General features: G+C 40.2%; 1 protein-coding gene across 2 annotated transcripts; it reads right to left on the bottom strand.

Moving 5' to 3' along the window:
* Nucleotides 1-359: 359 nt before the first annotated feature.
* Nucleotides 360-13,432, bottom strand: LOC119032797 (solute carrier organic anion transporter family member 1C1-like). Of its 2 annotated transcripts, none has more exons than XM_037122348.1 (15): nt 12,028-13,432; nt 11,554-11,611; nt 9,694-9,835; nt 9,205-9,337; nt 7,989-8,110; nt 7,649-7,795; nt 6,916-7,014; nt 6,232-6,492; nt 5,242-5,406; nt 3,917-4,112; nt 3,519-3,684; nt 2,692-2,876; nt 2,457-2,521; nt 2,205-2,322; nt 360-1,238 (listed from the first exon to the last, which is right to left on the bottom strand). In XM_037122348.1, exons 2-15 carry the CDS (start codon nt 11,602-11,604, stop codon nt 1,025-1,027), a joined length of 2,064 nt encoding a protein of 687 aa, XP_036978243.1. In that variant the 5' UTR covers nt 11,605-11,611; nt 12,028-13,432; the 3' UTR covers nt 360-1,024. The 2 variants fall into 2 exon arrangements, with proteins under 2 accessions (XP_036978243.1, XP_036978242.1); XM_037122347.1 differs by having other exon boundaries at nt 11,554-11,674.
* Nucleotides 13,433-13,532: the final 100 nt, after the last annotated feature.

A 13,532-nucleotide genomic window follows, 5' to 3' on the forward strand; every position in this document is an offset into this window, starting at 1 on the left:
GTGAACTTATCCAGACAAACACTTGTGAGTCAGAGGGTTATATGAACGTTCATGACCTTTAGGGTTTGTGTAAATGATGTGATGTAACAAGAAGTGTGTGCAATGTGAAAGAGACATGTCAAATGTCGCCGGGGTCCAATAACCAAAAGTCAAAATGAAGGTGACATGTGAACACAGTTATTTTAACTCACTCTGAACTCTAACACACTCGTAACCTAAACTGCAGCCCCCCTCGCTGTCTACTGTTCAATAGAGGCTAATGGGTGGGCAGTATAGTATCAAAAACTCTCACTGTCAATGAAACACATGAAAGAAAACATTCTTAATAACTGAAAACAAGACATTGATAATACTTCATGTCACTAAATGTTGCTACTGCATCTCAGGCCACATCCACTTACATTGTCTTGTACTTGCATTCAAAACTATACACTGTACATACTGTACATTTAACATCTACTGTATACATATCTGCCAGCTGTCACTGAACATACAGTCAATCACTTTGAATGTAAAGCTTTACAATTAGATATAACTATCATTTCCTGACGTCATGTTATTCAAGTATAAATGATGGACACAATCTTCTGCAAATACAGTATTTGACATATTTTGTTTTGTCTCATTCTGAAATCGTAAGCGTTTCAGAAGTGAATATCATCACAAGGGAATTGTGTTTTGGTAAGGATTCCTTGCCCACACAGTTGTACAAAATAATGTTCCCATCATGTTTTTCTTGACCGTATAGAAGCAAACCTGAAACTGACCTCTAGGTTTATGTGTTTTAGTATTTTTGTAGAGATGATTTATGTTCATGTTAAAGCTCTTTGTCAGGGTCTTTGACCTCTGAAGTGAAGAAACAGCAGGTGTTGTTTTCAGAACAGTGTGTAAAAAAAATGAATTGTATTGCTGAAAGACGAAAGGGTGCAAACACTGAACCATCACCACATTTAGTCAAGCTCAGTACTTCTGTAAAATCTGTCTTTCATCTACATCAGACAATGGTAATGCTCCCTAAAACACATTAAATGGTACTCTCCTTGTCTGTGTCATCTTTGTTTGTGTCAATGTTGATGCTGGCATGTCCGTTGGCCCGGCTCTCACCCTCCAGTCCATTTTCCTTGGCTTGATTCTTCAGTGCTAACTTCTTCTGTCTCTTGACAATTTTGAGGTAGAGGTTTCCCCACAGCATGTTGGACAGCATGTAAAGTCCAGTAATCAACCCCATGAATGTCATTCTGGAAGAAAAGCACATTTGGCCACATCAGGATGTTTTCTCCACATTTTGAGAGTTTACATTTGGATGTTTTAATCTGACATCAGAATTAAAAATGGTCTGTAGAATGAACATTTTCTATTAATTAAAAGTTGATAAAACCCAGAAGAATCTGATGTATTTATGCTTTAAAGAATTTGACTAACTGTACCTTCTTATTGCATTGACAAGTGGTTTTACACAGGATTGTGTGCAGGACGAGTTCTTCGGATTTTATACAGATTAAACAAACAAGATATAAGATATTAATTAAATATGTTATTAAGCTTTAATTGCCCTTTTGTTTTACCTTTGGACAGAGCCAGACTAGCTGTTTCTCCCTCTTTCAGTCTTTATGCTAAGCTAGGCTAAAACGTGCCTGCTGGATGTAGCTTCATATTAAGGACAAAGACCTCTGAAAATAAATATGTATATAGAAGTATGTTTCTCAGAATATGGAAATATTGCTTAAAGGCGCATTATGTAATAACTGACCACCACTGTGGTGGCTAACTGCTACTAACTGGTGCTAACTGTATCTGCTGTTAGCAAGTGAAAGTAGTTCAGTTTTCCTTCCACACAGCTCGCGGTTCAAACTGGGAGCTTGTTTTGATGTGTACTCATCGCTTCGGACTGGGATGGGAGGCTGCTAGCTGGCTAGCATGCTAACTTAAGTGGATATCTCTGCAGCACAACACACTGACGTCAATCAAATCAAAACTGTTCTAAAATGATCACATTCTGTTGATAACTGTAGTTGATCAGGAATATTTTCAACTAAAATTCTTCCATATTGCACCTTTAAACTTCCACACATAAACAGTACTGAAAATCTGACCTCGACTGCACATAACAATGTCATTAAAAAAACCCCACATTTTTAAGTATTTTTCAAACTTGGATTTTATCTTTAAACTGTCAGGAAAATAAGATCCTGGTTTCACCATACCTAAATGCATTAGCATCATACAGTCGACATGCGCCGCGGCCTCCACACTGCTTGGTGCCCCACTTCAAACAGGTTCGGTCGATCAGTGCTCCGAAATATATTGGAGGAGGTATCCCACCTGATAAAATATAAAGTTTTCATGTTTTTTTTTATTGACATGGTCCTGAGTGCTAAATCATTGACAGTTAAGTAACAAAATGCAATGTTGTGTACTACATTGCAACAGTATATTATGTATTTTTCAGTACTCACCCAGAGTCCTTACTATCAGTGTTTGCATACCCAAAGCCAGCGCCTTCAAATCTGGCTGGATCGACCTGGAAGATTACCCAAAGGTTATCACATAAGACATTGAAATCACCATTCAAGCTTCAAGAATAAACAAACAACAAACCAATATTGCCTTCAATAGTGTGACAGAGGCGGTCCACACATAATGCTGATGTTTGCATTTGAAGCCACAACAAAAAGCTTGAGTGTCTCTGACCTGAGCATCACAATGTATCCTGGCGTGCCCCCACAGGCAGAAATGAAGGACCCTGTTACGGACAAAGCCATGTAGATTTTGAAAATGCGATCACAGTCTGTCTTCCTGGGGCACTGGCCCAGCACTGCGGACATGTTCATGGCTGGAGATTTCATCTCACTGACGCAGGTACAGTTGTGAAAAACCTGAAGGAAGAGAACATACACATGGAATATACTTACTGGTGGTGTTTCCACGTGCTGTTTAGAGGACAACTTGGCTTTCATGACTGAAATACTAACTGTCCCTTTACATTTCCCTGATAGAGGTTCAGGAGCGCACTCATTCTCCCACAGGGACACACCCTGTTGATTGTAAGGACTCCATGGTCTTTATACTTTAACCAGCCTTTGGAGAAACTACTGATGAGGCACTAATAGCAACATTTTCAGTATGTTTGTTGTTTTCAAATCAACACCTTTATATTGTGTGCTGAAATAAAAATGGTAACTGTTTGGAGGAATATGTGGGACATTAACACCTATAGTATGAAATACTTATGATGATATGTGATTTTTATTTCATCAATGATTAAATACCTGATTTTTCCAGAACAAGCCCACACAGAACATGTTATCGTCACAAAGTTTGGCTTGTGGGCAGAAATTTGAATAAATATCGATTCTAACATGTCCTCGGCCTGGCTATATTGCATTCTGGTCAACTGAGCTAGGGTTTGGGTTTGCCTATGTTGTGTGTCTGCCTGTTGTCCGTCTCATATTTAATCAACTAATTACTATAATGTAACTATATGATGAAGACGTATATAGAGTTACACGCTGTCTTACCATTTCTCTGCCAGTGCCGGTGGAGGTCTGGCAGCCAGCCAGGCAGGGTGAGGCATACGTCATTCCGTTGTAGGCGCATACTGGGTCCCAGTGCTTCATTGAGCAGGAGCAGCCCATGTTGCACTGTGACAGCAAAGTCTGCTGGTCATAGGACACTTGAGTATCCCTGATGCACACGGACATGAAAAGACACGAATGAGTACATTCATTTCCATGAAGATCAACATTTCAGTTGCAAACATTGACCATAGTTTGGCTTTAGAAATACATTTTCCCCGTGCAGTCATATTACAAACAACAACATAAGTACAAAGGCTGAGTCATAGGAAGCTCTGCAATGCACCCAGACAATCACGACTTCTATTTTCGTGTGCAAGGATGGTTTGCACGTCACTCACCCCTGATATGAGACGGTAAGACCTGCCACCTCTGCGTTGTCACAGCTGATGAAGACCTGAATGGCAAGCAGACAGAGAGACCCAACAGAGGCAGCAAATGCCACCCTGGCAGCCCCAATGACACCCAGCTTGAAGCGTTTCAGTACAAAACCTCCGGTGATGATGCCCAGGGCTACTGCTGGCAGGTTCAGTATACCTGGATGGATGCATAAATGGTTGAATGAATGGATCGATGAAAAGGATTGGAGAATTGACAACATATAATATTTAAGAGAAAATATCATTGATAGTATGCAGTATTACAGTTTTAACCATTTAACTTGTATGCTACTTTTAGCCGACCATACCCTATATTAGGGGTGGGCTGGCCATAGGGAGGTTCGGGAGTATTCCCAAACAGCCAGTCTGTTCCGAACCGGCCAACGGTCGGAACGTTTTTTTTTTACCCCATAAAAAGGTGGCACAGAGTGGAACGTCAGACTGAGTCAATCTAGTATTTTGCATGATAAGGAGGGATACGAGCAGCCCCTCCCAACTTGAGCTGATCCTTGTTTCTATTAAAATGTAATCGGCTCATCCGGTCAGCCAGTCATTAAACTATTACTTTCCTGTTCAAACAAAAAGAAAAAAAAAGAAAGAGGAGCGGGATAAATTCAAATTGGCAAACACGCTAAAAAAAAAGAGCACAAAAATTAAGGGCAAAAAAGAAAAAAAGATTATTACAGGATGCAGCCAAATGCGCCAAATTAACAGAGCTTTTCCATGGTGGAGGGGCGAAAGTCAGCACAGCTTTTGTTGTAGTCGAATGTGACAGGAGTGAAAAATCCACGTCCGTGTCACCCTCTAACATCTACTGCTACTGCCAGGGTGGATCAGTGTGTCGATAAGAGACACTGGGTCTGAGATATGCAACCAGACATTTGGCATCCAAGATCTATGTGATGAGAAAGTCAAATCCACAAGACGTCATAAGCTTTTTGTGTTAAAAACTAATTCTGGCCAGCAGCCAGTTGTTGTTGTTGTTGTTCTAATTTTATGTGTCATAATTTGTGGTTGTACAACAATGAAGTTAAATGATCTATATTCCAACAAAAACACAGCTAGCCGTGCTGGTAAACAGTCATAAAAAAGCTAATCATAGCTCAGGGTGCTACTTTACAGGCACACACAAAAGGAGAGCCCACAGTGGGCTACCTAGCGCTTACAATTCAGGTCAACTTTATCTCTCGCGTTCACACTTCCCTTCAATAACATCATTGTTTCAGTTGCCTTGGGCAACAGAGAGCAGTGAGCAGAGGGAATCAGGGTCAGTTTTTGCTCTGTACCTATGAGGAAAATGGCCTTGGAGGCTGATTGACCATAGACCTGCTCCAGGAACTTTGGCTTGAAGGTGATCATGCCAATGAAGCCGTTGACAGACACCAGGTAGGTGAGAATCATCAGTGTGAAGATGGTGTTCTTGAAAAGCCTCCTCAGAGATGGAACAAAATCTGGTGAAGAACAAAACACAGAGATTTTAGCAAAAGTTTTATTGGGATACTTCATTTGGGAGTGAACGTAAAAGTGTCACAGTGATTCAGTATCATTATGTGTTTGCCTAGGAAAGAACAGCTTATTAAGAAATTGACTATCTGTATATTTATGTATATCCATGTCTATAGGCATTCATAACAAATGTCTACACTTATATCTAACATCTATATAATCTAGTTATTGTTCATGTTCTTTGGTCTATTGATCATTTAAAGCTGTTTTTATTGTAAACATTATTCTTATCTTTTGTTTCTTTTTGAAAATAATATCACTTTCAAATAACAATTTACAACAGTGCAACATTTAGGAGGGGCAATTTGTGTAAGTCTGATATAATGCTGTGTTATGGCATGACGGAGCCTTAGCTTAAGTAAAAGTGGTCACGTGTCCTGATGTGTAATTCAACTCTTGCCCGGACTGCCTGATCGTCCAGGCTTCAGGGTTACATGGTCTGGGCTCTGGTTTGTCAGGACCATAACTGTTTAATGATTAAACACATTGACCCTGGCAACTGTTTGAACAGTGGCGCTTAAAATATTAGAAGAAGTTTATGGCATGCTGTTGCTCTGCTGCTCATAGATAAAGCCTCTCTGACCAGACATTCATTGAGCTTCAAGGTTTGTGGTCTAGACACCTTCTTGGTCTAAACTGGGTGTGAAACAAGAGAAATAAGAGATAAAAACTAAAACATAAATGTGTAATCACCGGTTAATGCAGAGTTTTGTATGCTAACGCCACCTTAAAAAAACTAATCCCAGGGCTTCATAGTGTTTAGATGGTACCTTTAGCCAGCTCCTGGAAGGTAACTGGCTTCTCCTTCTCCACATGGTCCTGGGCTTCTTCTGGCAGGAAGTTCTCCTGCTCTGCCACGGTGGCGAGCTCTGTGCCTTTACTCTGGCTCTCCTCTTGCCCTTGCTTGGGCAAAGACTTGGGCAGGAACCAGAACGGTATACTGGACAGCATGATTATGGTGCCAGTCACTATGAAGCCCAGCCACCAGGCACCCACCCAGCGGGAGTCCTTATAGTTGATGGTGACACCGTCTGGGAGAGGAGCAAAGACCTCAGGTTAGGAAGTGGATTGTGTTTACAGGACTTCCATGGTAGAACTGAGCCCTTTTCATCCCAACTGCTTAGACATAAGCAGGAGGATGGGACCATTCAGGGACCATTAATGGTGCTAGTCCATGCAGTAAACATTGAACTAATCCCACTATGACAACAGAATGAAATGCTGCGAAATCCTGAATCCAAAACAAACTTTTTTGCAATGAACTCGTCATGTACGTTCAAGGAGATGAATGGTCAACTATTTAGTGCTTATGTGTAATAGATCTACATAAAGCCATCAGTAATGCAATAATAATAGGTAAGGCCTGAGGATACAAAATGAGAACATTTCCCCCCAAAAATATCAAAAGTACTGTAGTACTAATTGTCACCCCTTGATATGAAGAAGTCGCCTACCTAAGTCCACAGATCCAATGTCCACATAGATCTTGGCAAGGTAGGACCCGAGCATAAACCCAAACATAGGTCCTAAGATTCCTACTGTATGGATGCAGGCTGGAGAATGAAAGAAAAATGTTATGTACTGATAGTATCAAGCAACAATCAAATTATACACGATAGACATACAGTATAAACAATAAACACCAGTTACAGGACATTTGCTCAAACTTAAATACTGTTGAAAAAATGACACCATCTGCATATGGATTGGTTCCCTATAAACCTTGTTTCCACTAAGCTATTCGGTCTGCCACCAGGCTGGATTTTACCCTTAAAAACAAAGACCGCATTGCAGCAAAAGGAAGTGTGCCTGCCACTGCACAACCTAAACAGGAAGAGGCACTGATTTAACTGGTCACTATCCTCAGGTAACAGTGGAACAACTGGAAAACTGTGTTTCACTACATACTGGGATTCTTCCAGTTGTTTTGGCTGTGGACTGTTAGCGACTGTTGCCAGGCCATTAGCAGTAGCCATGTTTCTGATGCTGTTATTGCAACAGTGGCGCCAACAGTAAATCACAGGAAAACACTAGGAGAAGGGAAAGTTGAAAAATCTTCTATTTCTACTTTAAGTTAATTAAAGAAACTAAACTAACCCAAACAAAAAAGAGAATAAACGGATCACACAGATGTTAAGTGTACAATGTGTTATTAAAAAAAGTGTCATTAAGGTAGTAGGAACTGACCCAGATAGAAAGGGGTGTTCTCTTCTCTTGAGAAGTCATCCAGGTAGGACACACCCAGAGGCATGATGGGAGTCTCTCCAATTCCACGCAGCATGTTCCCCAGGAATACATAGATCCACAGAGAGGAGCCAGCTGCCTTTTCACAAGCTGAAGGAAGAGAAACCGGGCTCAGAATATAAACTGACACTAGACATATTATTAAAAAATTCTCTCTAGTTCAATATTGATCTTCTGCTTTTACCAGTGCTTTGATTTGGTATCATAGCTAAGATGGACAAGTGCCTAAAGCCTAAAACCTGAGAGGTCCTACATTTATTCAGTGAGTGTGTTTGCCCTGTACCTGTTCTGGTCTCTACATCAGGTGTCTCGTGTTCACTCAGGCTGTGGTTGGAGTGACAGGGCAGTGCGCTCTCACTGCTGTTGACAGATATGCTGTGAGACACACTGGTCTCGTATTTATACCTGGAAAATATTAAGAATGAACACATGACACGTCTGTGGCTTGAACGTATTTTCTGAAAATGACAGTGCCTATGAATATTGGGTGTTACAGATACACAATTTGCACGCATGTTACACATGCAAATTGTTACAGACTTCATGTAATATTGACATTTCCTGGAGGCAGCTCTGTAGGCTTGAATACACATTCATGTAACGTCTGTAGCATCACTCATAAGTTTTAGAAGATGTTCAGTGTTACAGCCGATTTAAACTGGAGCTGAAACAGGGCAGAGACTGGGGTATATGCCGCCTCACTGGGGCAAGCAGGACGACCAATTACGATCAAGGCATACAGCGTACCAGGAGCATACTGCATGTGCCTTTAGATCTCAGTATCTCCTTAACAACAACAGTGCCCCAGCATCACTGTGAGAAAATAGATTTTTATATTATTATATATGACTTTAATAAAGTTTGCAATTTGCCCCGCTAGGGCCTAAGATCTTCTTAGGTGGGTCCTGCATGATTCCCAGTCCTCTAACCCTACCTGGGCCTTGTGTCAAATATAAGTTTAAACACTTTTATTTGACATCATATTGCGTTCATTTCGTCATAAGATTTTGTTAAAAAAAATGACCATGAACAAATTAACACAGAGAAAACCTGTGTTCAAGTAGTTTTATTTCTACATATACTACTGTATTAGTCTACATGTAAGCAACAGGCTACATGTTGCTCCCAAACAGGTTAACCCCACCATATGTACACTGGACTAATTGAAATGAGTTGTGAAATAATGAGGCTTTAAAGGAAAGATTCACCAAAAACATTCCAATTTTCCATGATTATGAGGGCGACTAGATAATGACTGAACTTTTATTTTTGGGGTGAACGCTTCCTTTAATCCAATTTATTGTCTCTAGAATAACTGTACCCCTGATGCTTCTCATTGTGGTTCAGTTAAATCCAAAACGTTTCTGATCCTGCCAGTCCTGCCCTTACGAACCAATGTAAATCATTACTGCACTATTACAGGATCAACCTTAACAAGGCCACAGTATGACAGATACAAAATGAGAATAGAAGAAGAACAAAGGAAACTGTGTACTGACGGTCCCTGCAAGAAGTGAGGCAGGGCTATGAGATAAGATCCAGTAGCCATGATCACACAGCCGATACCAATGAGCCGGGGACGATGGAGCTTAGCGCCAAAGTAGCTCACGAAGGCTATTACCAACAGGTTGCCTGGGAAGGAGAAGAGTTAATAAATAGACTAAATGAATAGATTATTGGCTCAAGGAATAGTTTGAAATTTCAGAAAATATGCACTGTCACTTCCTTCTAGAGAAACAATAAGCTATATGAAAACTCAAATAAATGCGTTTATGTTAAGTTGTCATTTTCCTGGAGCTTCACATTAAGCATCTGCATATAAGAATGGTATCAATCAATTATCTCACTCTCTGCAAGAAAGGAGAGAAGCGTATTCCACCAAATGTCTGACTTTTCCTTTGAGAGGTCGGAATGCTGCAGAATTGAGCTACTATATAAAACTGTAACTTTGCCATCTGTAAAGAAAAAAGAAAAAAACCTGTACATACCCATTTCAAAACTGCCATCTATGACACCAATGAGGGAGCTGGGGATATCAAAGCGCCTCTCAATCTGGGTGATGGAGCTCTTCATATAGGCTCCGCCGAAGGCTTTGGCAAAGAACACAAGCGCCATAGAAGCCAGGAAGAGCTGGGAACACAGAAGCACACGACACTCTGTTAGCTGAAACTGTTCCTCTGCATTCAGAGGATGTCTTATTTGATTTTATTAAAAAAGGGACGCTCACAAAACATCTTTTAATGTGAATACGATGCCAATTGTGAGAAGATTACGTTAATAATTGTAGTAATCGCTCCTAAAAGACGTCTGAGTGAGAGGATTAATCTGTTTGTTTTCAGTCCCAGTCACGCAATGAAAGGTTTCTGAATGAGGCTTATTCCATTACAAAGGATAAAGGGGTGTAATTGCACCTTGCATTGATGTTAAGGTAGAGGGCAATTTACTGTATTACCACATGATAGATTAGGCTCACACACAAGACAACACACACATAGTACTTCACACCTGCTCTCATCACTGATTAGATTTACATTCTCTTAACACCACTTATCTTAATTTCCACATGATGTTATTTGACGGAGGTTAAGGGAACAACTTGTCGCACCCTGCTGTGACACATGGCTCAGCCAAGTATGCAGGTGAAGTAAAAATGCGGCGTGCGGATTAAATGAAACAATATCAAGTGAAACCTACAACTTCAATCCCAATGTCAGGTCCATCTCAGAGTTTGTTTGATTTACCAGTACAATTTTCTCCTGTGAGCAGCCATATCCTTGCCACAAAGATAGTTAAAGATTAAAAGGGAAATCACACTGGGCTGTAGGTCATAGACTATTCTGAGTACAATCAAAGTTCCTCCACTTGCATAACACCAGAAGTTCCACAGGAAACAAACAACTCTCTTTATAAGTTTATTACGTTTCTGTTATTTCATAAACTGAGTGTATTTAAGTAGAGAATCAGTTTTAGGAGAAAATGTCAAATATTAGGCAGTGAGTTAATGATTGTCAATAAAAATTGTTGCATATCGAGCAATAAAATAAATCAAATATTCAAGAGCAGCATCACGTGGATCATCAGACATGAAGCCTTAAAGGGCTCGCAATGTCTGCCAGAGAGCCCTTGTGCACTTCACGTTTTATTTGCTGACTTACTGGGGATGGGCCTCAAAGTCTGTGAGGCTGTGAATGTGGATGTTGGGACTGAGACTTCCAGAGCTCAACATGTTTTTTCACTTCTTTTTTTTAACGTCTTCACTTTTTAACTGAGCTGGTCTGGTGACTTTTTGCAAGAAATTCACCACCCAGTTTTAACTGCTACTCTACGATCTGTCTGTTATCACAGAGCAGGCCATAAACTGTGCACCAATGACAAACAACTGCAATAATAACCATGTTTTTCTACCTAAAAGACTCTTCAAGGACCACTTAACTAGACTATCTTGCTTATCTTTATGCAGTCGTCTGTGAAGGACATCCATTTACGCAATCATTAACAATTCTGTTCCCATTCCAAGAGCAAGGAAAGACACAGTTTTTGGTGTCAAAGTCAAAGTCTTTTATCTGGCCAAAAGAAAAATTAGGCTTTCTCTTGTCAATGCTTTGCCTTTTACAGCCTCATCAGGTGAAGCATTTGTCGGTCATAGATAAGTGACATACAAATGGCCTAGAAAGACAAATACATGGAGGTAAGGTTGAAAAAAAAAATCAGGTTTACGGTGAAACTTTGCAACTTGGCAAATCTACTTGTGTTAATTTGCATTCACAATTGCAAATTTAAATAATTGAGTCCATACAGGGTGCAGTGCAATGCTTTATAACACAAGGAAAAGGTAACATGTCACCAACCTTGAGCTTTGAGCAGCATGCCTCACGTGTTTTTTTGGACTCTACACTCATGATGCTCCTGTGTGCACAACAGATGTGAGGAAGCACAGAACACAGTACCAAAGGACCTGCAGAAATACAGCTACAAATACATACAAATACAAAGACATGAGCACATCAGAGATTGGGGCAAATTGTGTTTTTTTTCCATCAGATTTATCAAATTTTCTTCAAAATATCCCAAATTTAGATATACTTTCACCTGAGAATACAAAGAAAGAAAAACTAAACAAATTTGAGTCCCCAACCTGTCAGACATACATTTTTTTGAAAATCGTATCTTATTGAATTTGGGATTTGATCGTTGGTTTTCAAATCACGATACCAGTATTTTGCACTAAAACACCAATAAATCGAACATTTCATTCTCTTTTAAAAGGAGACATTCATGCTTTAGAAGTAGAAGTAGTGAAAAACAAGCAGAAAAGTATTTACCTGAGAGGCAGCAGCGGTCCTACGAGTGATGGGAAGGATGTGCTAAAGTGGCTGAAGGCTGGCTGTACCTGGCAGGACTTTGTGCTTAAAACAAGAGTCTTATCACAAACTATAACATCACCTGTAATCAGTAACTCAGCCACTTATGTGCACTTGTTGATCATGTCAATAAAAAAACCCCTTCAACCCCTCAGGCAAGCAGGCATACGCAAACCCAAACGTGACCACTCTGGCTGGCTGATATCCAGTGGGATGCATGTCCGACCTGCACCGGAAGGTTCAGAGGTTCACCAAATGCAAACACACACACACACACACGCACATTCATAACCCGCGTACACATCCTCCTCTGTGAACATCATAAGCCTCCCGAGTGTCCATCCTTTTGAACGCACAACAAACGGCAGCAGCGTGAAGCTGGCCAAAGCTTATTTTACAAGGCTGCTGCTTCTGTTAGTTTGCTGTTTTCAAAGAATGAAATGCTTTCCTCTCCTGGAGAAAATTCAGCTTTTGTAAGGTTGGGTGTTTCCTAGGCTTGATCAAAGTCTTCCTGTCCTATTGATAGGCCTTAACAATGGCTTTCTCTCAGAGTGTCGCACATCACATCACCTGATAAGATTTTTTAAGGCACAATATTTGAGATATCCAATAAAAATACTATTAAAAATTCTGCACATGAAAGAACTTTTAAAAAACATTTTGATATTAGAGTTCGTGCAGGAATGTCAGCTCTGCACTATGGACGGCTGCTTGTGAACAACGCTAGATTCTTTGCTAGCTGTGTGTTGTGTACAGTTAAAAAAGCTCACTCAAACCAAAAAAATAAAAATAAACAAACTACATTCTTTCTTACTTCTGTTATTCAATAGCCGTATAGACTGAATGTTAATCCACAGAATACACTGTAACTAGTTTTTGAAGGGATTTGCCCGAAAGAGCCATTAATCTTTTAGAGGACCTGCAACTGATATTGATAAGAGAGTAATCAAAGCCAAAGAAGCATTGCTGCTGATATGACCTTGTGAAAATGTGTGAATTGAGTAGATTAAAGCAGGGCTTAAAGAGTAACTCTGACAGTTTCACACATTATAGTGTGTTTACAGGTCCTGGGGAGTACTACTGCATATATAAAAAAACTAAAATAAAGTATTTTGTGGCTCCAGAGGAAGCTGCGTGTAATCTTAAAATTGCCTCTAGTGATGTCACCCACTTTGAAAAGCAGTCCACTCCTCTAACACTACTGGACTCATTATGGACAGTTTGAGGTGATCAGGATCCTCATATTCAAAAAAGTACCTACGATACCCACAATGCAACTCAGGTGGCAGCAGAGAGCTAGTGGCTTGTTGTGATAACTCGGACCTGACTTCCTGGAGGTCTTTTTCGAGGAGCTGGTTTATGAAAATGACTTGGTTAACTTTATGCAGAAATAGCTGACATTTTTCAGATTAGTTTGATGCTGAAATGCTGTCTACAATCCTGGTCCAACATTCAGTTTAGACAGG

This window comes from Acanthopagrus latus, chromosome 14 (assembly GCF_904848185.1).
Source record: "Acanthopagrus latus isolate v.2019 chromosome 14, fAcaLat1.1, whole genome shotgun sequence".
NCBI lineage: Eukaryota > Metazoa > Chordata > Actinopteri > Spariformes > Sparidae > Acanthopagrus > Acanthopagrus latus.